The 25,554-nt window shown below is 54.0% G+C and overlaps 1 protein-coding gene across 1 annotated transcript; it reads right to left on the bottom strand.

Annotated features, from left to right (window-relative positions):
• Positions 1 to 485: 485 nt before the first annotated feature.
• Positions 486 to 20,362, bottom strand: PNPLA3 (patatin like phospholipase domain containing 3). The gene is given in 10 exon segments (XM_068971557.1): positions 486 to 557; positions 559 to 616; positions 2,088 to 2,192; positions 4,330 to 4,462; positions 7,360 to 7,554; positions 10,447 to 10,507; positions 12,021 to 12,230; positions 15,264 to 15,329; positions 16,610 to 16,842; positions 20,176 to 20,362. Coding segments are annotated over 10 exon segments (1,320 nt in total).
• Between the last annotated feature and the right edge of the window lie 5,192 nt (positions 20,363 to 25,554).

Below are 25,554 nucleotides of genomic sequence, written 5' to 3'. Positions count from 1 at the left end.
GAAGCAACTTAGCAGCAGCAGCAGCAAGATGTACCAGAGTGCAAGTAAGTTACTACGTTGTAATGCCCCCCCAAAACCAGGGGTGTCCTTGGGAGGATGGCACCCCACCTCGCCTGACACTGACTGCTTTCTGTACAGAGAGATGGGACCACAATCCTTCCCACAACCCCCAAGACTGCACAAAGGGCAGCCCAGCTCCCTGCCGCAAGGTCCCCGATCCAAACACCAGTCACCCTAGGAGCCTGCCTCGGGACAGCTGAGTGGGCGACAAGTCAGTCACGGACTCCCCCACGCCGGTCGCCCTTGTGCAGTTTCCCAGCCGAGCCAACGATACTCAGAGACACATATCCTGGGTATCCCCGAGCTCTGCACCCACCGCACACACCAAGAGTAGCTTCCAAGCTCTTTGTAAGACAGAAAGATTGCCTTTGGTTTCAGGACACTACAAACTCAGCACGGAGGTCATTCTGCGTACATCACAGGTGTCAGCTCTGGCCTCTGCGGGACGTCCACAGGGCGGGCGTCCGGGTCCACGGAGGAGCAGAGAGCCTGGCGGTCGCCCACGGTGTTCTGGTTTGTGGAGGAAGGCCGTTGGCCGCTTGTTGGGATTTGGGATCTGAAACAAATGAAGAATTCCAACTCAGCCACCGACCTGCCGCTCTGGTCTGCAGTGTCAGTGGGGATGACGGTCTGGGGTCTGCAGGGTGGCCCAGCCCAAGCCCACCGCCTCCTCGGGTCCCCCATCCCCGTACTGGGCTGACATCACCATCCCAGGCCTCCAAACCTGTGGCCCTCCCAGCCACCTGGATACCTCCCAATGGACGTGCACAGGCCCGGAGGAGCCCATCGGTCACCGCCACGCACACCAGCTCACCCGCCTGGGTGGCCTTCTGCAGCCACACCGCCATCCCCCCCACCCCCTGCTCCTGCCTGCCGACCAGCCTGGAGCTCAGCACACCTCGCAGCTGCTATCTCCCTTCGGACCTGGAGCCTGCGGACAGCACTCAGTCCTCCAGTTTCTCTGGAGAGCAAGCCCTTCCCCTTGCTGGGCCAGTTCTGCCCTCTCTGGGGATCCGGCCTCCGCAAGGCCTCTACTGTCATTTTCCCAGCACAAGCCAGACCCCTCCATCCCTACTTTAAACCTTCCATGTCTGTTGATAGAAAAACTGGAGGGCTTGTCTCCCAAGCACCTGCCATGTGTCAGGACTGAGCTGGGGGCTCCCCAAAGCCTCGCAGACACCTAATGAGGTGAGGAGGATCAGCCCCAGTGAACAGGGGAGGAAGCCAAGGTCAACGACTTTCAGGACAAAAATCCCAGAATCATGACTGGAACCAGGCCCTTCTTGCTCTTCATTAGTTTTCAGAATTCAGGGAGTGGTAGCAGCAGTACCCGGACCATGTTAACGATGCAGGTGGCTGGGTTCCAGCCCAAGAGACCGGGATTCAGGGAGTCTACGGTCAGACGGGAATTTGCATTAACAGATGCGCACACATTCACACACAGACACACACACAGAGGGGCCCTGCTCCTCTCTCCCTGCCTCACGCCCTCCCCGTGCTACCGGTACCCAGAGTCACTCCCTTTAGGCAAACCAATGCTACCTGTCCATTGGCCCTGCCCCTGCTCCATCAGCCAGCTCCTCCCTCCTCTGCCATCAAAATGGGCTCAGTGGGGGACTTCCCTGGCTGTCCAGTGGCTAAGACTCCGTGATCCCAGTGCAGGGGGCCGGAGTTCAATCCCTGGTTAGGGAACTAGACCCCACATGCCACAACTCAAGATCCCACGTGCTGAAACTAGGACCTGGCCCAGCTAAATAAATAACTTTTAAAAAAATTACACTCCATGGACATACCTCCCCAGGCTTCAGCACACCCTCTGCAGATGAGTCTTGGTCACTAGCTTCCAGCAGGCACAATGGGACCTCTGATGGGCTCAGCTGCCTCCTGTAAGGCAGGGCCTCTGGCACCAGGGGACACGGTCCCTGCCTCCTCTCTGGGGCCTGATGACATTCCTAGCATGGCACGTGAGGCCTGAGCAGATGAGAGGGTGCCTAGTGGACCCCCAGACCCACAAGCAAATCACTTACCTGGAAGCGGGGAGCAGACGCACCATGGCTTGAGAACACATGTGGGAGGTGGCCCACCACAGCCACTGGATGTCGCTGGGCATGTCTGGAAGCCACGTCACCAGTCTGCAGGAAGGAAACGCAGAGACACACACCTCGTACGTGGGTGAAGACAAGCCACAGCAAAAAGGACCAGAGGAACCCCACCCGAAGGCAGACATCTGACGACAGTGCCATCGTGCAGGTACTGCCAGGGCCACTTCTAACCCCAAGCTGATAAATTCCGCAAGGCAAGCCCACCTAAAAGCCCCAGAGCAAAATGAGGCCACTTTGATTCAGGAAAGCTCAAGGGACTTGCATGGAGATAAAAGGCCTGGGTCTTCCAAGACCCCGCTCCTCCAGGGCAACATGGACCCTGACACAGCATCTTCTGGTTGAAACACCACCCCCTGCACCCACATCGAAGGTGCTCGGCCACATGCATGCCTGCAGAGGAAGCTGCCAAGGAGGCCTGACCTCTGCTCTCCAGGCTTCCAAGACCCCGGACACAAAAAGGACCCCACGTCTCGGGCTTCAAGAAATGTCAGCGGCCAACTTCCCTGGTGGCTCAGTGGCAAAGCCCGCCTGCCAACGCAGGAAGCACGAGTTCGAGCTCTGCTCCAGGAAGGTCCCACACACTGAGGGGCAACTAAGCCCGTGCGCCACAACTGCTGAGCCTGCGCTCTAGACCCCGGGAACTGCGACTGCTGAAGCCCACGTGCCCGAGAACCTGTGCTCAGCAACCAGAGGAGTCGCTGCAATGAGAAGCCACGCACTGCAACCGGAGAGCAGCCCTCCCTCTCCGCAACTAGAGAAAAGCCCGTGCAGCAGTGAGGACCCAGCACAGCCAGAAATAAAGAAATGTTTTTAAAGTGAAGCTGTTAGCTGCCCAGCCGTGTCTGAGTCTTTGCAACCCCAGGGACTGGAGCCTCTGTCCCTGGGATTCTCCAAGCAAGAATGCTGGAGTGGGTTTCCATTCCCTCCTCCAGGGGATCTTCCCAACCCAGGAATCAAATCTGGGTCTCCTGCATTAAAAACAGAAAGAAAGAAAGAAAAACCTACTGTATACCACATGGAACTCTGCTCAGTGTTATGCACCAGCCTGCTTGGGAGGGGGTTATGGGGGAGAATGGATATGTGTATATGTATCGCTGAGTCCCTTCACTGTTCACCCAAAACTATCACAACATTGTTAATTGACTATACCCCCATAAAAATGTTTTTGGTGTTAAAAAAAAAAAAAGAAATGTCAAGGGACTTCCCTGGTGGTCCAGTGGTAAAGAATCTGCCCTCCATTGCAGGGGACGAGGGTTCGATTCCTGGTCAGGGAACTAAGATCACATATGCCACAGGGCAACTAAGCCCGCTCACCACAACTGGAGAAGCTGACGTGCATCCTGGTCTGAAAACCAAGCATGACCACAATAAACAAATAAAAGAAGTCATCAAACTACTTTTTTAAAACAAAAGGAAAGGAAGGAAAAAATATGCCAGAGCAGCCAGCCCTCCTCCCAGGGCAAGGCAGGTAACTGACTGGCAGCGCTGTGGGAGTGATCTGGGAGGTTCAGCAGAGCCTGAGAACTGAGCCGGATTTTGAAGGACGGCTGGGACTTTTAAGGGCTTCCCCCATAGCTCAGCTGGTAAAGAATCTGCCTGCAGTGCAGGAGACCCCAGTTTGATCCCTGGGTTGGGAAGATCCCCTGGAGAAGGGAAAGGCTACCTCCAGTATTCTTGGCCTGGAGAATTCCATGGACTGTAGTCCATGGGGTCGCAAAGAATCGGACATGACTGAGCGACGTTCACTTTCACTTTGGGACTTTTAAACAGACAGACTGAAAGACATACTGACTAAGTTGCTGAAAAGAAAATAAACACTAAAGAAAATCTGAAGAAAATGGAGGGAAAACAAATGCCCAGGAATCCAGCAGCCACACAGTGTAAGCCTCGGGATCCTTCCAACACACTAGGAATAAATCCCCCTCCCTCCCCAAAACATAGACCTACAAGAAGGGACAAACTGCAGGAGCAATGAGAAAGGGGCTGGGGTGGCCGGGGGCTCGCCAACCAGGCACCTTTCCAGGGTGTTCCACACAGACTGTGAGCTCCACCCAGATGTGTAAGGACCCAGGCTCTGCACTGAGCCCCCAGTGTGACTCCGCTCACTGAATCCTCACCCTACCCCCCAGCCCCGAGAGGAAGCCAGAAAGCCATGGAAAGCGTTCACCTCTGGACCACAGCAATGGCAGACTCCACGGGCAGCGTACAGGGCAGCATTACATAGGACATGATCTTAACTGGCAAGAAGTTGCAAATCTTGTTTATGTACCCATCTTGGTTTCTGACTGCCTTCCTCAGTGCTGAAAAACACAAGTTGGAGGTCTGTTTCCCACCAGCGTAAAAACCAAGCCACCTTCCCCAGCTGGTGCCTGGAATTTCTATAAATCCTACCAATCCTGGCAGCTAAGCAATCAGAAAGTGAAAAAGTGAAAGTGAAAATTTCTCAGTCGTGTCCCACTCTTTGTGACTCCATGGACTGTAGCCTGCCGGGCTCCTCTGTTCATGGGATTCTCCAGGCCAGAATACTGGAGTGGGCAGCTGTTCCCTTCTCCAGGGGAATCTTCCCAACCCAGGGATCGAAGCCAGGTCTCCCACATTGCAGGTGGGTCCTTCACCATCTGAGTCACCAGGGGAGGAATCAGAAGCTATCACAAATGAGGTCAGATGTGGGATGTGCCTACACAGCCCTTGGATCACCGACAGGACACAGGATCCCTGTTAAAGTGAAGTGAAGTCTCTTAGTCATGTCCGACTCTTTGCGACCCCATGGACTGTAACCTATCAGGCTACTCTGACCATGGGATTTTCCAGGCAAGAATGCTGGAATGGGTTGCCATTTCCTTCTCCAGGGGATCTTCCTGACCCAGGAATCGAACCCAGGTCTCTTGCATTGCAGGCAGATGCTTTACCCTCTGAGCCACCAGGGAAGCCCTTTTAAAGAGTCTCCTTTAAACTGACTCCCTGGAGAAGGGAATGGCAACCCACTCCAGTATTCTCGCCTGGAGAATTTCATGGACAGAGGCGTCTGCTGGGCTACAATCCATGGGATCACAAAGAGTTGGACACAACTGAGCAGCTTTCACTACTACATTACTACTTTTTTTTTTTTATTCAATTTATTTGGCTGTGCTGAATCTTAGCTGTGGCATGTGGTATCCAGTTCCTGGACCAGGGATTGAACCTGGGCCCCCTGCTTTGAGAGCTACATTGAGTCTTAGCCACTGCACTGAGTCTTCCAGAATGGAAATCCCACTTCACTACTACTTTAAATTACTTTTGGAGGCAGACACAAATGTCTCAAATCTCCCCAGCCCAGGCTTCATGAGCTTTTCTTTGCATCTGCAATTGGATTCCACTCTTCCACCTGGAACCCCTAGCCTTCTATTTTCCCTTTGTGATGACCTCACGATGCCTCAAATCACAATAACCTGAGTAGCTGCTGGTCAGTGTGATTCCTAGGACATTAGTACCTGAGGCAAGAAACAGCATCCCTTTCATCTTTGTTTTATTCAGCTGTTCAGTTGTGTCCGACTCTTTGTGACCCTGTGGACTGCAGCACGCCAGGCTTCCCTGTCCTTCACCATCTCCTGGAGTTTTCTCAAACTCATTTGCATCGAGTCAGTGACGCCATCCAACCGTCTCATCCTCTGTCATCCCTTCTCCTCCTGCCCTCAATCTTTCCCAGCATCAGGGGCTTTTCCAGTGGGCCAGCTTTGAGCTTTCCCCAAAAGCCTGACTGGAAACTGGATGGTGCACTCATCTGTCCATCAGATAGTTTGTGATGACATGATAAAATACATCACCTTCAGTGAAGGTTCAAAACTGTGGTTTGGGGAGGAGGAAGAAGTTAGGAGGGGCTCCTCAAGAGAGAGAAGGCTTTGAGATGGGAGGATAGACAGCAAACAGCATCGGCAAAGAAGAGGCCACCCCTAGGAGTCCCCCTCGAAACCCAATGTGTTTGGACTTTCGAGCAGAGAGCACAGCAGGTTAACTCAAAAGTCAGCTAGAGGACTTCCCTGGTGGTCCAGGGGATAAGGAGCCTCCTGCCAGTGCAGGGGACATGGCTTCTATCCCTGGTCCAGGAGAATTCCATATGCTGGGGAGCAGCTAAGCCTGTGTGCCACACCTACTGAGCCCTTGCGGTACAATAACAGAGCCCACGCCCTGGAGAAGCCCCTGAAACAAGGAACCTGGGCACCACAACCAAGAGCAGCCCCTGCTCGCTCAGGGACAGCAACAAAGACCCAGTTCAGTCCAGTCGCTCAGTCGTGTCTGACTCTGTGACCCCATGGACTGCAGGATGCCAGGCCTCCCTGTCCATTGCCAACTCCCGGAGCTTGCTCAGACTCGTGTCCATTGAGTCGGTGATGCCATCCAATCATCTCATCCTCTGTCATCCCCTTCTCCTCCTGCCTTCAATCTTTCCCAGCATCAGGGTCTTTTCCAGTAAGTCAGCTCTTCATATCAGGTGGCCAAAGTATTGGAGTTTCAGCTTCAGCATCAGTCCTTCCAATGAGTATTCAGGACTGATCTCCTTTGGGATGGACTGGTTGGATCTCCTTGCTGTCCAAGGAGACTCTCAAGAGTCTTCTCCAACACCACAGTTCAAAAGCATCAATTCTTCTGCGCTCAGCTTTCTCAATAGTCCCAACTCTCACATCCATGCATGACTCCTGGAAAAACCATAGCTTTGACTAGACAGAACGAAGACCCAGTGCAACCAAAAATGAATTAAATTAAAATAAACAAACAAACAAAAAAAAAACCAACCTAGCTGCAATGTTATGTGCCAGCCTGGATGGCAGGAGGGTTTGAGAGAGAACGGATGCCTGTGTGGCCGAGTTCCTTCCCTGTTCACCTGAAACTATCCCGACAGTGTTAATCAGCTCCACCCCAACATAAAATGTTTCTGGTGTTAAAAATAAATAAATAAATAAAATAAAAACTCAGCTGGAGTTTGTTTCCTTTTGGCCATGGCCGCATGGGAAGGGAGACAGAGCAAGGACCCAGGGGGATGGGAGGTCCATGCGCGGAGGTGGGGGTCCCGCCCGACCTGCGCTGGTCACTCTGCCCTGTGTCTTCCCGAGCAGCGCGGCTCGACCGTCACAGTTCACAGGGAAGCCGCCCTTCCTCCTCTGAAAGGGTCACCGACCACCACCGCCTCTGTGCTCCCCCTCCCCGCCCCCAGAGCCAGTACCCGTGATGAGCTTGGGCGACAGGGTCTCCAGGACGCTCTCGTCCCAGGACAGCACGCTGAGGCGCATGTGGTCCAGCAGCTCGACTGACTCAGGCCCCGCCTCCCAGGTGACCACACCCGGAAAAGGCTCCAGGCTCCCGGGCTCCGACTCTGCCGGGGACGCGCTCAGGCACGGATGGGGCCCTTCACGGATGCCTGCGAAGGGCACAGAGACACAACCCATCAGGCGATCTCAGGCAGCAGGGCCACTACTTGCCCAGCCACCCTGCCCACCCAGTTAGAGGAAGCGAACAGGCCTGTTATTAGTACCCAGCGGGGATCCACCTGGGAGTAACCCGCCTGGGATCCCCCCGGCTCCACCTCGAACAGGGACCACCACTCCCAACAGGGAGAGCGCGGTGTGGGCCTTTGAAGCTGGACGGATGAGGCGGGCAGCTGGCTCCGTCATGCACCAGCCTCGTGGGCTCTACGGCCACATGTGGATTCATGAGGTTCAGAGGAAAGGACGATTTATAACAGCTGAACCACTGGTGAAGCCCAGTGTTCCAGGCCCTGCAGCAGCCACGCAGCTGCTCCCCACTGAATGCCGAGCAATCAGAAGCCCAGAGAAGGGAAGCAATTTGCCTAAAGTCACACAGCCGACAGGCAGCAGAGCGATATTCGAACCCGGGTCTGACGTCAAAGATGGCACCCTTCCATCACAAGACCTTGAGAAGAAGCCACAGTTCGGGGAGTGTGTGCCGGCCCTGCCCTGGGTGCCAGGGCTCAGGGGCTGATCCCAGTGGGTGATTCCTGCTCTCACACTGGGTGGGGACAGTGGGACAGGTAGACTTGGATGCCCACACCTCCCCCGGCTCACCTCTCGCTTCCAACCTCGGGTTAAAAGTCCAGGGGCTGGCCCTGCATGCCCCCCGCCTCACTCCCAAGCTACACCTCCCACTTCGACTCCCTTGCATCTATCCAGCCTCTGACAGACACACAGCTCAGCCTCCAGGGACTTATTCTCTCTTAGGAATGTGTCAGAGAATCTGTCTCCAGGGAACACCTGTCCTGCCCCCATGCAATCTCTGCTGAACCCCAAGGAAGCCAGGTTGACCGAGGCAGAACCTGGCTTAGATCCTTAAACCCAAACCCAGCACCCATGCTGCAAGCGCCCAGCCCCACGCCAGGATTTAGAATTACTAAGAATCAGTCGGCATCATTTACTCCAAACTCCTCTTGCTACAGATGTGGAAACAGAGGCCCAGAGAGAGAAGGGGCTTGCCCAAAGTCACCTAGCAACTTCTATAGGGTCCCTCATTGTCTTTTATTCCCAGGTGGCTCCCAAATTTCAATCCCAGTCCAGACCTGCTTTCTAGAACCTTGAATGCTGACATCACTATGCCTCCTGCGTACATGCATGCTAAATCACTTCATTCGTGTCCAACTCTGAGACCCTGTGGACTGTAGCCCGCCAGGCTCCTCTGTCCATGGAGATTCTCCAGGCAAGAATACCGGAATGGGTTGCCAGGCCCTCCTCCAGGGGGTCTTTCTGACCCAGGGAACAAACCTGTGTCTCCCGCAACTCTCGCATTGGCCAGGGGGCTCTTTACCACGAGCGTGACCTGGGAAGGCCCAGTGCCTCCTGCCCAACCACCTAAATCTGTCCCAGGGCACCACACATGGGGCTCTCGAGCTTTCCTGCAGTACCCGTGCCCTCCCAAGGGCCCAAACCATGAGCACCGCCCTCTGCTCCGGTCCCAGCCACAGAAGCCAGGGGCAGGACTTCATCCCCGAGTCCTCCTCCTCGGAAGTCTCTGGTCGGTCATCTCCAAGTCCTGTCCCCTCGGGCCCCGTCTACCACCCTTGCTGCCGTGACCCCAGCCGAGCCCATGGTGGCCACCTTGACAGAGGATGTTGGCCTCACCCTCTCTGTACTGCAGCCAGGGGCCCTGGCAAAGCTCCCTCTGCCTGCCCTCACCCCTGGGTCAGCAGCCCTCCCTGGCTCCCTCTGGCTGTGAGATGCAAGCCCCTCTCCACCTCCACGAGGCCCAGCCTTGCCCCTCTTTCCATTCACCCCCATTCCTGCCCCCCTCTTATCTGTTCCTCTGTCCCCCACCCCCACCACTCACGACACATGCCTCTTTCCACCTCGTCTGCAGCACTCATGCTCACACCCCCCATGCCTAGAACATGCCTGTGCACCCTCAAAGCATCACTGCGGATTCGCATCCTCCCAGGAGCCCTGCTTTCCCCTGCCTTGCAGAACCCCACCCCCTTCCCCTAACTGAACCCCAGATGAACCTGCAGCATCCTGTACATTCCTGCTGGGCACTGAGCCCTCTGTCAGCCTCCTATTTATGTACCTGGCCCCCTCCCCAATCTCAAGACTAAGCTCCAGGAAGGCAGAGGCTACATCTGTCTATCCACTGTGGAGTCCCAAGCACACAGCCAACTGCTTAGCGCCCAGAAGGTATGCAGGAAGCGCTTTCTGAGCAGATAAATACATGTGTGTCCCATGAACCACACCAGCTCCTCGGTCTAGGACAAAGACTAATTCAGAGGATCCGTGACTGTAGCAACCGTTAGGGAAAAATAGCTCAAAACATAACTAAGGCTTGGTTCCACACTAACATTTGAAGAACCCAAGTTCCCCAGCCCAGACCAGGCAGGACGTTTTCCCAGAACACAGCTGGGCTGGTGGGCATGGCCCACACCTGGCTGGAGGCAGCTCTCCTGATGGCTTCACCTGAGACCCAGAAACCGTTTCTCTTCCTTCTTCATCAAACTGAAGTTCACAATTGTTCAAGCAAAACGCAAAACAAAGGAGCTGCCTTCGGCTGGCAGACAGGGACACTGCAGAGGGAAAGGAGCCCCGGGGCTGTGGCCTCTGCAGAGTCAGCTCTGCTCCACAGAGTGCAGGCCATGGCTGCCTCCATGTCTCCATCTGTAAAATGGGGGCAATGATTTCCTACCTCTCAGGGCCGAGCCAGATGGCTGGTGACTGTGCTGAGCACTGAATGACAGCGCCAGCACGGCTCCCCTGGTGACCAAGACTGAACAGAAAACTTGCTCAAAGGGCGCGGCTGCCGCCCTCACCATACGCACCGTTCTTCTCCAAGAACCTGAGCGCGTCTACGTATCCTTGAAGGCACAGCTCTCCAAGCACCTGTGGACAAACCACGTGATGTGAACCGCAGGTAGAGTCACTAAGCGCCATTCCGTTCAGCAGCACCTGAAGACGGCAGGTGCAGAGCCAGGAACCCTCCGAGCTCCGAGTTGACAGCGCGTGCGGACAGGGCTCTGGGCTCCCAGGAGAAGGCAGCCCTGTTTCCTGGTAGGACTCCGCTCAAACGACACCCGCTCCGCGAGCAGCCTGGGCTGGCACCCCAGCATGACGGGAGCTGGTTCCTCTGGTCCCTGGATGAGCCTCCATCCTCACAAATACCGGGGCCTGATCTGCTTGTCGTGGGACATTGGGCTGCCTCCCCTGCACCCAAACCACACGGGCACCCGATGCTGAGGTCCAGCCTTATCTCTACCCGTGAGCACACGCTGTCACGTATGCTGTATGGCATGGCCTTCTTTCTCCCCAGAGAGCTGTCACTGTGCAGATTCTACCAACTTTCTTACTATATTAGGGTGGTAAGGGCCACCACACTATAGCGACAATCAAAAAACAGATTAAACGGGGAATTTCCCGGTGGTCCAGCAGTTAAGACTCCACACTTTCGCTGCCAAGGACTCAAGTTCAATCCCTCAAGAGCTTACAAGTCTCAAGGCACAGCTGGAAAGAAAAAAAAGATTAGACCATCAAACGCAGTGTAATTCTTGACCATGGCTGCCAATAATCATTGGGGGACTTGCCTGGTGGTCGGGTGGCTCAGGCTCTGCATGCCCAAGACAGGGGGTTTCAACCTCTGGTTAGGGAACTGGACCTTGTGTGCCACAACTAAGACCCAGTGGAGCCAAAGTAATTAATTTAAAAAGAGAATCATTGGGATAATTAAAAAAATAAAACACAGAAACACCCTACTGCCCAGGCTGTGATGTGCTATGATCAGTCATGTCCAACTCATTTGCTCATTTGCCTTGGGATAACCTAGGCAAGAATACTGGAGTGGGTTGCCATTTCCTTCTCCAGGGGATCTTACCAACCCAGGGACCAAACCCGAGTCTCTTGCATCTCCTGCAATGGCAGATGGATTCAGGCTGTGGATATTAAGCCATAGCCCCTCGAAGTGGGATCTCAGTGGCGACCCCCACCCTCCGGTTCAATGGCCCCAGGGGATTCCGGTGGCCAGCAGGAGGCAGCCCTGAGCTGAGTCCCTTTTCAAGGATGGGGTTTGTTGCTGTTGGTCTAGTCAGTGTGCAGAACAGCTGCTGCTCTGCTCACTCAGTCATGTCCGACTCTTTGTGACCCTTTAGACTGTAGCCTGCCAGGCTCCTCTGTCCATGGGATTTTTCAGGCAAGAATACTGGAGTGGCTTGCCATTTCCTTCCCCCGACTCAGGGGATCTTCCCAACTCAGGGATTGAACCCTCATCTCCCGCGTCTCCTGCATTGCAGGCAGATTCTTTACCCAGTGAGCCATCAGGGAAGCCTGAACAGCTGCTGGGTCCCCTGGCAAAGAGGGATGCAAAGGGGAGAACAGCACCCCCAGAACTCAGAGCCCCCCTCACCTTGCCATCCGGCGGGAACAGCGACCGGAACACCAGGTAGAGGTTCTCTGTGCAGAAGGACATGTTGAGCTTGGTGAAGCCTTCGTGAAGAAAGAACGTGGACTTGACTCTGGGGCAGATGTCGCTCTCCCCATAGAAGGGGGACACAGTGATGGTCGTTTTGGTATCAACGAAGGGTATGTTATCACTTATTCCTCCATCCACATATCGCTTTTAAGGGAGAAGGAAAAAAAAAAAGACACACTGTCAGAAGCTCTGGGCTGGAGTTTTCTGCGTGTTTCAGATTAGGGATAGAGACTTCTCAGAGCCACAGGCAGACCTCGTGAGAGAAGAGGGCGTTTGGAACAACTCTTGCAGCAAATCCCCAGTGAGCATTTCTGTGCCAGGCCAGGCTGCAGGCTGGCACTCGGGACTGCCACGTGCTGTTGCGTAGTGTGCGCACTGCACCAGAACAGTGCCGGGTCAAGAGGCACACGGAGGAGGGCGCCTGGCCGCGTGGCTGGGCCCAGTCAGGAGCGCCCCCAGGCGAGTCCGTGTAACTCACATCCACTAGGGGCGCTGCGTGCACTCAGGGCAGGGTGTGATGTAGATCGGGCCGAAAGGAGACTGATGGTCACGGGTTCGATTCCAGAGGCCCGCTGCTGCTTGAGCAATCTTGGACGAGACACTTAACCTGTGGTCCTGACTCTCTGTCCACACCTGGGCAATGAGAACCAGCGCTGGAGACTTAAATGACATGGCAACCTGGGACCTGCGCTCTTAAAAAATGGCATCTTATCCCACAGGAAAGGTGCATTTGGGGTAAGTGCTGTGAGAATCCATTTCCCCATATTCCATGGTAAGCACTCAGGCACTCTGTTGTGTCCAACTCTTTACGACCCCATGGACTGTGGCCCGCCAGGCTCCTCTCTGCCCATGGAATGCTCCAGGCAAGAATATCTGCAATGGGGGTGCCATTTCCTACTTCAGGGGATCTTCCTGACCCAGGAGTCAAACCCAGACTTTTGCGTCTCCTGCATTGGCCGGCAGGTTCTTTATCACTGAGCCACCTGGGAAGCCCTCCTATTAATGTATTCCTAGCCTTGAACAACCCTAGTGCCCAAAGCAAGGCTGGGGCAGGCACGTTTTGCTACAGTTTAGATCAAGTCTGGACCTATGAAACCAACATCTTGAATGATTCCCGAAGCTCAAACCATCATAGCCCAGCTGTCGGTGCCCATGGTGGGGGTGGGGGGGCCTTCAAATATCACAACTGGAAGGCTTTCCCCAGCCAGTCCTTCCGAAGGGCGAAATGCCAGGGCACACTTTGGCCTAAAATGAGTCCCGGAGAGCATCGGGCATGTTCAGGCATGCCTTAGGTATCAGGAGCATCCTCCCTTGAGGACGGAAGCGATTAGGTGTGCACGCACAGGACTAGTTTCTATATTGTTGCTGTTTGTCAGCATCAAAACCCTCACTGGCAGAAAGGGACTTGGAACCCAACGTCAGGAAAGTTGAGTTAAGGTTGAGATGGGGGGGAAACAAGCGATTGTTTTTTCAATTATTTTTTATTTTTTAAAATTCATGTTTACTGGAGTCTAGGTGCTTCACAATGCTGTCTTAGTTTCTGCTGTACAACAAAGTCCATCTGTTACACACACACACATCCCCTCCTTTGCCCCTCAAGCTCTATTGTAAAGTCCAATGACTCCTCTGTCGTGTGGGATTTTTCCTCCAGCCTGAACTGTCCTGGAGGAATGTTCTGAGTTTGCTCAGTGGAATCTCAAGAACACTCTGCTCTGATTTTCAGCAGGTTTTGTCTGAGGACGCTGAGGGTGTGACCGTGTGTGCACCACAGCGGGGGCAGCCAAGGGGAAGTGCAAAGATGACAGTAACAACGACAAAACAACCCATATTTACCTAATACTTAAGGGTGCCAGGCTCTGTGCTGGGCGCTTCGCTGCATTATTGCAGGTAATTTCCACGGCAGTGCTGCAACCGCACACTATTATCGACTCCCAGTTTGCAATTCAATCTAAGAGTTAAGAAATGTGTCCAAAGACTTCCCTGGAGGCTCGGTGGCTAAGATCCTACACTCCCAATACAGGGGGCCCGGGTTCAATAGCTGGTCAGGGACCTAGACTGGGGACACCACAGCTAAGAGTTTGCATGCTCCAACCGAAGAGCCAGACTACCGCAACTGAGACCTGGTACAGCCAAATCAGCAAATAAATGTTAGAAAGAAAGAAAGGAACGTGTCAACGTGGCCCAGCTAACATGGGCTAAAGCAGACACTCGATTCTAGATTTGTCTGCCTGGCAGGAGCTGTGAGAACCGCAGGTGACCACTTTATGGCTCCAGGCCTCGGTTTTCTCATCTGTAAATCGGGCCAGCTGTGTGTCTGTCTGGCGGAAGCTCCGGGGCATAAGTGAGGCTATTCACAACCTGCCTCTGCAAGTTGCTTTGCAATGTGAGGCTCATACTGCTGTTAAAGCGTGAGCCGAAAGGGCTTCTGAAGTGCCTTCCTGCTGAGACATGGGGACGTCTCATCTTCTCTCCCACAGCTGTGACAACCTAACCGGTCTCCAGACGTTGCCAGATGTCCTGGGACAGGGAGACAGAATTATCTGACAACCACTGCCCTAGAAGGCAGCTGCCAGGCGACCCAGCATCCAGCCCAGAGCCTGCAGGACCAACACCTCAACTTCTGCTCTTCCTCCTGAGCTGGTGCTCAGGAATAGCCACGTGTCTACATGGGTGTTGAACCGCAGCCCTGTCGGCAGCCTCTGCCCAAAGCCATGGACAGAGTCAGAGGCAGAGAGGATTGAAACTCTCAGCTCCTCAGAGTAAAACTGTAAGTGAGTAAATTGACTCTTGAGCATCTTATACTCTAAGTAGGCCACCGGGCACCTATTTCGGTGCTCAAGTGGAGATTATGTGAACAGCTTATGTTACAGGTAAGCAGTTAATTATCCCACATGAAGTCGGTTTTGCTTCAAGAGAGCTTGGAAGGGGTTCAGCTATGGAATCTCTGTCTGAAGGCTGAGAGGCAAAAGGCTTTCTTCATTTAGGGACAGGTCTCAGGGGTCCAGGGTGCCTGAGCCCAGTGCCTTGCCTTCCTTTTTTTTTTTTTTTTTTAAGATGCTTACGAGATCTTAGTTCCTGGACCAGGGATGGACCCAGGCCCTTGGCAATGAAAGTGTAAAGTCTTAACCATTGGACCACCAGGGAATGCCCAGAAACTCAGTTTGAAAGTGGACTTACCACACCTCTGAAGGAAGGAGGGATCAAGCCAAAGACGAGAGGGATGTAGGAGGAACAACACAGGGCCTGCAAAGACGAAAGAGAGTGAGGCCACAGCACAGCCCAGAGCAGGCGGCCTTTCACTCCCTGGGCCTTTACAAGCCTTCTACAAGCGAGGACAGCAATAAGCCTGAAAGCACTGCTGGCAGAGCGGGTGCTTTACTGAATGGAGGAAGATGAGCCTGCCCACACACTTGTTATTTCAGCGTGCTTGCGTGCTAGGTCACATCCGACTCTTTGTGACCCCCATAGACGGACGCCCACCAGGCTCCCCCGTCCCTGGGGCTCTCCAGGCAAGAACACTGGAGTGGGTTGCCATTTCCTTCTCCAATGCATGAAAGTGAAGCCATGTCTGACCCTCAGCGACCCCATGGACTGCTGCCTTCCAGGCTCCTCCGTCCATGGGATTTTCCAGGCAAGAGTACTGCAATGGAACGCCATTGCCTTCTCTGGGAGATTAGATCAGGGCTTTGCAATTACTGACACTCATCAGAATCACCTGGAAAGCTTGGCCAATCACAGACTCGGGGCCCCACCCCTAAGATTCTGATCGGCAGGTTGGAGGCGGGACCTGAGAGCCTGCAGTTCTAAAACACCCCCAGGAGATACTGCTGCTGCGGGTCCCCAGGGGGCCACGCTCTGTGTCTCACCATGCTAGTGAGCATTAAGCATGACGTAACACTGGTGCAATGAGAGAAAAGGGCTCCTGTGGGAATGAGCAGGTGCTGGATATCCAGAAAACGCTCCCGGAAACAAGGTTAAGCGGAAGATGACACTGGCTGGTTATATGCGCCAGGCAGCTTGCTCCTATGGACCCGTGTTAAGTGAAATGACTCCCAGGGCATTCTCACAAAAGATACCAGCCAACCCAAAGGGTATGTTGATATCGCCGATGATTTTCTCTGTGCTAGAGCCAGGGGACAGAGGTAACCAAGACATGCTCCCACCCTTGTGGGGCTTCACTGGGCGGGTCCTCATTAAGCAATAGGCATCGTTGGGAGGAGGGCCACACACATAAGGTCCCTGGAGCAGGAGGTTATGAACCAAGTCGTGAAGGAGGGGGAGACACTGTTCGAACCTGACACTGTCTGGGACACCCCAGGTTTGCACATGCTCTGGACCAGCCCGCTGGAGGCACACAGTTTACACCACTCTGGTATAGGAAGCCAACCAGCATCACGGCCCGCTAGGTTCTCCTGCATCTTAAGTAAAAAATGGGGCAGATTGGCTTACAACAGCCCCTCCCTGTGTTGCTTCCAAAACAAAATGGCCCTTCCGACTGGACAGTACCCAGATAAGCCACTTACGTCCACGACTTCATCTTTGGAATGAAAATCCGACACCAGCACGTTTTCTCCGTCGGACACTCTGGTAAGCGAGATGACCATCTTGCCCGAGACGAGCTGGTGGACATTGTCAGGGAGGTGTCTCTGGAGACTGTCTCGGATGTGCTTGCTCAAACTGAAGGCCGGGTGAAGGATCCCAATGTTCCGGCTCCTGGCACTCCGGACGAGGTCCATGAGGATCTGCAATGTCTGGTCTGGGTTGGGGGTGAAGTGGGGCATGGGCAGGGTGGGGAAGAAGGGCGGGGTGGGGGTGGAGAGAGAAATATGCAAAGGAATGTACCACCCTGGAGGTGGCAATTGCTTTGTGGTGGGACCAGAAACCTGATGGCAAGGAAGCTGCCAGCCCTCTGCTTTGTGTAGGCCTGGGCTGCCTGATCTGGCCGGTGGTTCCTGAGCCTGAGATGTGGTTAGTCCACACTGATGGGTAAAAGACACACGGGATCACAAGGGCTTAGAACGACAGTAACAACAACAAAAATGTTGACTATCTCATGGATAATGTTTTGTACTGATTAGATGTGAAAATAGTAATATTTTGGCTATACTGGGATAAATAAAACAAATTTCACTGATGTCTTTTATTTCTTCCATGTGATTCAATGGACATGAATTTGAGCAAATTCCAGGAAATACTGAAGGACAGGGAAGCCTGGTGTGCTGCAGTCCATGGGGTGGCAAAGAATCAGACACGACTTAGTGACTGAACCACAACAACTAGGAAATAAAGATATACATAATCCTGTTGGTCAGAGCCGTTCTTGAACCCGCCCCTCTCCGGGCCAGAGGAACGAGCCTCCAGAGGCCCAGGGAGCCCTCTCTTCGTCTTCATCCCTCCATCAAGGCCAGATGCCAGGAACCCACAGCATCAGAGCTTGAGCATGGATGGGCCTAACCCTGCAGGGAGCAGAGAGCAAGCGCAGAGTGGGACCCGAGTTTGAAGCCCATCTCTACCGCTTACTAGCTGAGCAACTTAAACACGTTACATCACTGCTTCTGAGCCTCAGACAGTATGTTTTTAATGTGGAACAACACTCACCTACATTTTGGAGACAGAGAAGGTTAGGTACACTAAAATCTGTACACGGTCAACCCAGAGGAAGCACCTCATAAATAACTAGACTTAACTTTCAAAAACATATTTTCTTATTTATCTGTCTGCACCAGGTCCTAGTTGCGGCACACGGAACGGTGTGAAGATCTTCGATCGTCATTGTGGCACGCTAGTTCTTCCACTGTGAAGTCGCTCAGTCGTGTCCGACTCTTTGTGACCCCATGGACTGTAGCCTACCAGGCTTCTCCGTCCATGGGATTTTCCAGGCAACAATACTGGAGTGGGTTACCATTTCCTTCTGCAGGGGATCTTCCTGACCCAGGGGTCGATGCAGCATGCAAATTCCCAGTTGCAGCATGAGAACGCTTAGTTGTAACATGTGGGATCTAGTTCCCCAACCAGGGATGGAACTCGGGTCCCCCACATTGGGAGCATGGAGTCTTAGCTACTGGACCACCAAGGAAGTCCCCAGACTTAACTTTTAACCTCTGGAAAGGGAAAGAGTCACTCAGCCTCGTGGCTCCCCTGTCCATGGGGATTCTCCAGGCAAGAATACTGGAGTGGGCTGCCATGCCCTCCTCCAGGGGATCTTCCCCACCCAGGGATCGAACCTGGGTCTCCTGCAGTGCAGGCAGATTCTTTACCATCTGAGCCACCAAAGACACTTTTAACCTCTAATGCTACAATTGCCAGACCGTCTAGTGGACACAGGGCCCATTCATGCTCCATCTGACCTCACTCACTGCCCTGGCCCCCTCTGCTGGCCTGCACTGCCCTGGCAGGCAGTGCCAGCCGGAGCCCTGGTCATCCATGGATGTGGGGACGCAGAGGGCCCGGACACGCCAGCAGGCCCTGACCCACTTCCGACTCCACTGGGCTCTCCCTGCACATGTGGCCCTTTTGAGCCCAGACAGAAGGTACACGATTGCACAGAGCTGCTTGGTTCTGCCAGGCTCTCCTTCCAGGTCAGCCCTGGTTGAGAGGTGTGCTCAGGAACCCTACCCAAGCCACAGGCCCTGGGAATGCTCCCCGGAGCTCCCCAAAGTCAGACGGGCAGTTAAAGCAGAAAACCAGGGCTCCCAGACCCTGCGGAGCAGTTCTTGCCAAAACCTCCAGACCCTTTCGGGGGCCTTGGTCGTCCCGAGCCTCCCCCTGCAAGCCCAGCCCCCCCACTACACCTGTCCTCTACCTGTGAACCTCCTCCAGGCTGGAGTCGGCCGACTTCTGGTGCTGGGGTCTGTGCATCTGAATCAATGAAACATTTGACTGCGTGGATGTCTCCAGGTCACAAGCCGGAGACACAAGGGTTGGCTTTTATCACAGCTCAAGTCCAAGCTGCACAGACTGTCTGTGTGTCCAGTCTAGTCACCCCTGAGGTCACGCTTCCTGCTCTTTGCCCCTCTCCCTCTCGATGGAGACGGTTGCCAGCGTGGCCTCTCCCAATCCCCACCTCGCAATCAGCCCAGGGTCTGCTCACTGATCCTATCCAATGGCAGGGCTGTGAGTACTGGCAAGGGATTCCTGGCCTCCAGGAACAGTCACTTTCTCCAACACAGCTGTCCCCGGGTAGAGCAAAAACTAAATTGTTGAGGAAGCCCAGTAAAACAGGGGCCGGTGAAAAGAAGCTCTATCGCCCAGTGTGGGCGCCAACAGCCTCACTCGCTCCAGGCTCTGCTCCCTGGCCAGAACCACAGGCCAAGGATGCCAGGCCCTAGTAATTCAGGCCCGCTGGCCACCAGCCTCGGTCCTCCCCTCCCTCCAGTCCCCACGTGGACGGAGACCTTCACGAAGACAAGATTCAAACACCCAGGACCTGTTTCCAGGGCACTGTGCAGGGACGTGGTGGGGAGGATGGGATGGGACTGTCTAGTCCCCTAAAGGGTCTCAAACACCAGGAAAGGAGGAGAGGAGACAACTTTGCTAATTCCTCTCCTCTCCCCAAAACATCTCTCCTCAACCCCCTTTCACCCCAAACCAGCAAGGTGCCTTCTACCTGAGAGGCACCCAGGCGCCCCCCAGTCCCCAGGGTTGGGCGGAGCTCAAAGGCCCTCGGGGGCGGTGGAGAGGGGGGTGTCTCAGCCCCTCGAGTCCCCAGAGGGAAGAAGGTACCCATCCCTGCCTGGGACACAGCCCCAGACCTCCCTCCTGGCCGCACACAGGGCAAATGGGAACTCCGCTCCCCCGACCGCGTCATGCTCCCTCCTCCCCGTCGCTCGAGACCACCAGGCTCTCAGTCCCGGAGTGGAGAGGGGGGCTTCCTCCAAGCCCGGGCGCCAAAAGGGAATTGAGAAGAGGATGCGCTCCGGGTTTCCACGCCCCGCCTTCAGGGCTCCGCGAAGCCGGGCAAAAAAAAAAAAAAAAGACGCACTGGAGGAAGCAACTGTTTGGGGGAGAGCCCGGGTTCACCCCCGCAGGGCCCGCTTCCAGCCCCGGCTCCCAGCGCGCGCCCCATCCCGGCGCGGAGCCCGGGACCTACCCAGCGGGATCCCGGAGAGGAACAAGGCGCAGTGCAGCGCGCCCGCCGAGGCGCCGAAGAACTTGCGCGCGTGGCGGAGGAGGTGCGGGGCGCGCTCGCTCAGGCAGCGGGTCACCCCGGTGTAGTAGAAGCCCAGGAAGCCGCAGCCGGCGAAGGACAGGCTCCAGCCGCTCTCGGGGTCGTACATAGCGGCGGCAGGTTGGGGCGGTGGGGCCGGGGTCCGAGCGCGCCCCGGCTTCGCCCGGCGCCCACCCTGGCTCTCCGTCGGGCCTGGGCGCCGCAGCCCGGGTTATTCCCGGCGCGACGTCACCGACCCGGCCCCGCCCCGCTCGGACCACACGAGCGAGCCTCCCGGCGGCCCAATGCCGGTAGCGCGGCCCCCCCGCCCTCCCTGGAGGCGGGGGGCTGGGAGGGGTGTGGACCCGGCGGAGAGGAGAGCGGAAGACCTGCGCCGGGTGAGGGTGGGGGAGGAAGTTCCCGCAGCTCCTTTGACAGTGGAGATCGAGCGCTTCTTTGCCGGTTCCTTTTCACCCCTTAAACCAGTTAGAACTTACAGCTGCCTACTTAACGTCCTTTGTTTAAATTAAAAAAAAAAAATTTTTTTCTTTCAATTTCGGTAGCCCCGTGTCTTCTTTGCTGCCCCAGGGGACCTCTTCACTGCAGAGCATGGGTTTCTGCGCGCGCAGGCCCTAGGCACACCGGCTTCAGCAGTTGCAACACTCAGGCTCAGGAGTTGCGGCGCGTGGGCTTTTAGGACGCCTGGGTTTCAGTCATTGGGACCCAGGGGCTTAGTTGCTCCGCACCGGGTGGAATCTTCCTGGACCAGGGATGTAACTCCTGTGGCCTGTGTTAGTGGGCAGATTCTTATCCACTGAGCCACCATGGGAGTCCGCCACTTAGGTTCTTAATATCCTTCTGACAGTGTATTCATTTACCTTTTTACAGGAGGAAGCAAGCTTGCAGTAGGCACCAGGATCTAAATGGAATTTCATGTTTTTGACTTCCTTCAAGTTTTTGCATGATGTCTTCAGTTCACAGCAAATGGTGGAGATTTTTCATTAAATGATAATGACACGAAGGTCCCTTTCAAAAATTCACTTCTAAGTCAAAATTGTACATAACAGGTGCTTGGGGGGGTGGGGTGGGCCGTGCAGGATCGCGGGGTTCCAGAGGCTCAGGCCTGGGTTATTCCTTGTACCCTTTAGGAAGTGCCCGGGATCCCCTTGGGCTCTGTGACTGCACTGCATGGAGAATTCCCACAGCAGCCCACAAAGGGAGGTTAGGCTTTTGCCCAGAGTTGCACAGCCAGCAACCAGGTTACTGGGCCATCCCACCCACTGTTTTGTGGACAGGGGCACCCCCTCCCCGCTCCACCAAGCCCATGTTGGGTGTAGAGTGTGGGCCTTGGGATCAGACCTCCCCCTCTGTGTAATCCTCATCTGTAAAACCACTGGTGGAGATGCTGCCAGGATTCCGAATGTCACCTATGGCCTGGCCACATCGGTTACGCATGACCCCCCACCCACAGAGTTTCCCAAGTCTGAGTCATCCCCTGCTCCAGCTGAGCCTGTGCCTGGAGGTATGGGGGAGGGGCGTGCCAGGATCTGAGCAGAGGCTGAGGCTGGGGTGCTTCAGGGACTGCAGACCCCAGGGTGAGCCATTCTGTCTTGTCTCTATGGACCAGACCCCAGGATGTGGGAGCAGACCGGAGTGACCACCTGGACCAACAGCAACCTCGCACAGACACTTCACTGATGGAAGTCCAGCGCAAGGAAAGGGCTGGTCCCTCTGTTTGTCCTGGACCACGTTGGCTTGGTTAGGGTGAGGGTGGGGCAAAACTCACGGGCCTGCCCCGACTAACTGCTCTCCACACCCACCCTACACTCAGGGCTGGGACAGAAATGAAATTTCTGGGTGGGAAAATGGAGGCTGTTGGCAGGGTCCGCTGGGTCCACAATCTCTCGACGACTCCTGCCCCTTACCAGGGACTTCTGCCCCCGCCAGCCCTCCTGTGCTGCGTAGCTGCTCTTAGGACTAAAATTAGAGGCTCGGAATGCAGGTTCCCGGTGAGTCGTCCTGCCAACAGCCACTGGCCTTTGCCTTCTCTTCCAGTCCACAGACACACAATCATGGCAGCTGCCAGGGACATCTGTGCTCCTGGTGTGAACCGGATAAAGGTGGGAAAGGAGCAGGGCTGAGAGTGACTCTGCATTTCATGGATAGCAAGTGGACACACTTGTGCCCAAACAAAGAGAAGAAAGGTCTGAGCAGGGGTCCCTGGTCCTGGCTTTCTCAGCCCCTTGCCCAGTGCTCCCGCAGGGCAGGCTGTGAGCTGTGATATGGGATCCGTGTTGTGTGACTCGCTTCAGTTGTGTCCGACTCTTTGCAGCCTCATGGACTGTAGCCCGCCAGGCTCCTCTGTCCATGGAACTCTCCAGGCAAGAATACGGAAGTGGGTTGCCATTTCCTCCTCCAGGGGATCTTCCCGACCCAGGGATCGAACCCAGATGTCCTGCATTGCAGACACTCTTTATCGTTTGAGCCACCAGGGATGGCTGAGCCCCAATGCAGGCTTCGCCACTCATTAGCAGAGTTAGATTTTTGCAGGCATTTTTTACTTCTTAGCTTAGTTTCCTTAACCATGTGAGGGTAGGCAGTTTTTGTTTTTGGGGGGTTTTGTTGGCCACACTGCAAGGCTTGCAGAATATTAGTTCCTTAACCAGGGACTGAACCCTTGCATCCTGCAGAGGTGGTACAGTGTTAACCTATGTTAATACTTTGTGGGAAGTCCTGGGATTAAGCTGTTTTATGGGGTTCCCTGGTGGCTCAGACAGTAAGCAATCTGCCTGCCAAGGCAGGAAACCTGCGTTTGATCCCTAGATCAGGAAGATCCCCTGGAGAAGGGAATGGCTACCCACTCCAGTGTTCTTGCCTGGAGAGTGCTACGGTCAGAGGAGCCTGGTGGGTTACATTCCATGGGGTTACAAAGAGTCAGACACAACTGAGTGAATAACACTTTCATGCTGTTTTTCCCCACCAAGCTTCTGACATCAATTATGTTGACAACTTTTCCAACACCGCTTCAACAACCCTCAGAAGCACCAGCTAGGTGTCCAACATTCCGTTCAGTTCCGACGCTTGTTTCCCAGAGTTAACACAGTCTCCATGGGTGAAGGGCTCAGTCCACAAGACTGGCCCCACTACAGACGCCAGTGGCGCATCGCGTCACCAGAGTCCCACCACTCCCTGTTATAACTTGCTAGAACAGCTCGCAGAACAAGAATCTGACTGCCAGTCAAAGCATTTAGGAATGACCAGATCAAAGCTCTGTCTGGTAGTCTGGGGCCAATTCAGGTACATGGCGCACAGTGGTGTTACCCAGAAATAGCAAGTGTCCATTCCCTGCTCAACTTCATGTCCTAAACATCGTGGTATCGTGATCAAATGTGGGCTGTTTTGGCAGTAACTGTACCCAAAGACTGAGGAACACTTTGTGGTATTAAGAAATACCTGTTGCTATTGAGCTGGTTAGTTCACTGGCCTGACTGTGAGGCATGAAACCTATTACTCTTTACTTTGGCAGCTAGGTGAGAATGGAACAGTAGAGTTGTGCTTACTTATAGTTATAAAACTTATAGTTTTATAGTTTTACTTATAAAACTTATAGTTTTATCTTGATAAAAGTATTGACTAAGGTTTCAACTTTCAGCCATATTAAATAATTTAGACTTAAAAACTTTAGATCTTTTTCACACACACACACACACACATATGTATATAAAGCCCAACTCAGCTCAGTTTGCCAGGGACTTCCCTGGTTTGGGCACTTGAAAGTCCTACATCCTGGGAAGACTTTTGGTCCCAGACAAACTGGGACAGTGGGTTAAACCCATGGCACTTGCAAATGTCAGGGTTAGGTCTGCCTGGCCTATAAATCTTCAGCAGGAACAGTCCTAGGATTGTTCATCTTATTGGGCAGGAAACAGCCAAACCACTGGCTGGGAGACAAGTGAGAAAGTCACAGAGAATGAGAGACCAGCTCAGAAAGGAAAGAAACACTCAGCCGTCCTCACTGTTTATGGTTCTGTATTCACAAACTCGCCTAGAACTCACTAGAGCATATTTATAAATCCCGATTAATGCTAACAGCTCTTTTTCTGGCCGTTCATGGATATCTGCAGAGCAGCCACAACGTTCAAGTTGCCCCATACCTGCCGTTCCCAGCTGTGGCTGAGCAGCTGTGCCTCCTGTCTCAGTCCCTGCTATAAACTAGCGTCCTTTCTGTCATCGGTTTACTGATTTGTTTCACATTTTGGTGCCTTTCGGTAGCGATTTTGCAGCTTAAAATGGTCCCCAAGGGTAGAGCTGAGGGCCATCTGGTGCAGCCAAGCTCAAGAAGGCTGTGCTGGCCTTCATTGTGGAGACAATGGACGTGTCAGATGAGCTTAGGAATGGCACCAGGTACAGTTCCATATTAATGAATCATATGTGCATCATACAAGGTGTCTTTAAACAGAAGCACGTATCACACAAGGTTGCAGGGGTTTTTTTTTTAAGATTTATTTATTCATTTTGCAGCACCTGGTCTTCAATGCAGCATCAAAGGGATCTTTAGCTGCAGTGTGCGAACGCTTAGTTGAGGCATGTGAGGCAAGTTGAGGCACTTGAACTCTCAGTTGTATTAATAGCCTGTGGGGTTTAGTTCTCTGATGAGGGATCAAACCTCAGTGCACTGCATGGGGAGGGCAGAGTCTTAGCCACTGGGTCATCAGGGAAGACCTTCTTTTTTTTTTTTTTCAATCACGGTAAAATATACTGAATGTAAAATTTCCTAGTTTAACCAATTTTAAGATCCAATATAAAGGAAATCAGTCCTGAATATTCACTGGACAGACTGATGTTGAAACTGAAACTCTAATACTTTGGCCACCTGAGGCAAAGAACTGACTCATTGGAAAAGACCCTGATGGTAGGAAAGACTGAAGGCAAGCAGAGAAGGGGATGACAGAGGATGAGATGGTTGGATGACATCCTCAACTCAATGGACATGAGTTTGAGTGGACTCCGGGAGTTGGTGTTCGACAGGGAGGCCTGGCATACTGCGGTCCATGGGGTCGCAAAGAGTCAGGCACGACTGAGCAACTGGACTGAACTGCCCTGAAGCGTGTTTGACTTTCTCTGGTACTAAGTTGGAAGCAAGACAAAAACTGGGGAAGCTGTCAGTGATTAGGGCTTCCCTGGTGGCTCAGACGGCAAAGGCTCTGCCTGCAGTCAGATCCTGGTCTTGTGAGGATGGTTGTCACCGGGTTATTGTTTGGCTTCCTGGACCGGTTGCTAGCGATAGTGATCTGACCGCCTACAAGTCTGACTCACCTTGTG

The sequence above is a fragment of the Capricornis sumatraensis genome, chromosome 4, assembly GCF_032405125.1.
Source record: "Capricornis sumatraensis isolate serow.1 chromosome 4, serow.2, whole genome shotgun sequence".
NCBI classification, from domain to species: domain Eukaryota; kingdom Metazoa; phylum Chordata; class Mammalia; order Artiodactyla; family Bovidae; genus Capricornis; species Capricornis sumatraensis.
This window is presented reverse-complemented; position numbering and strand designations above follow the sequence as displayed.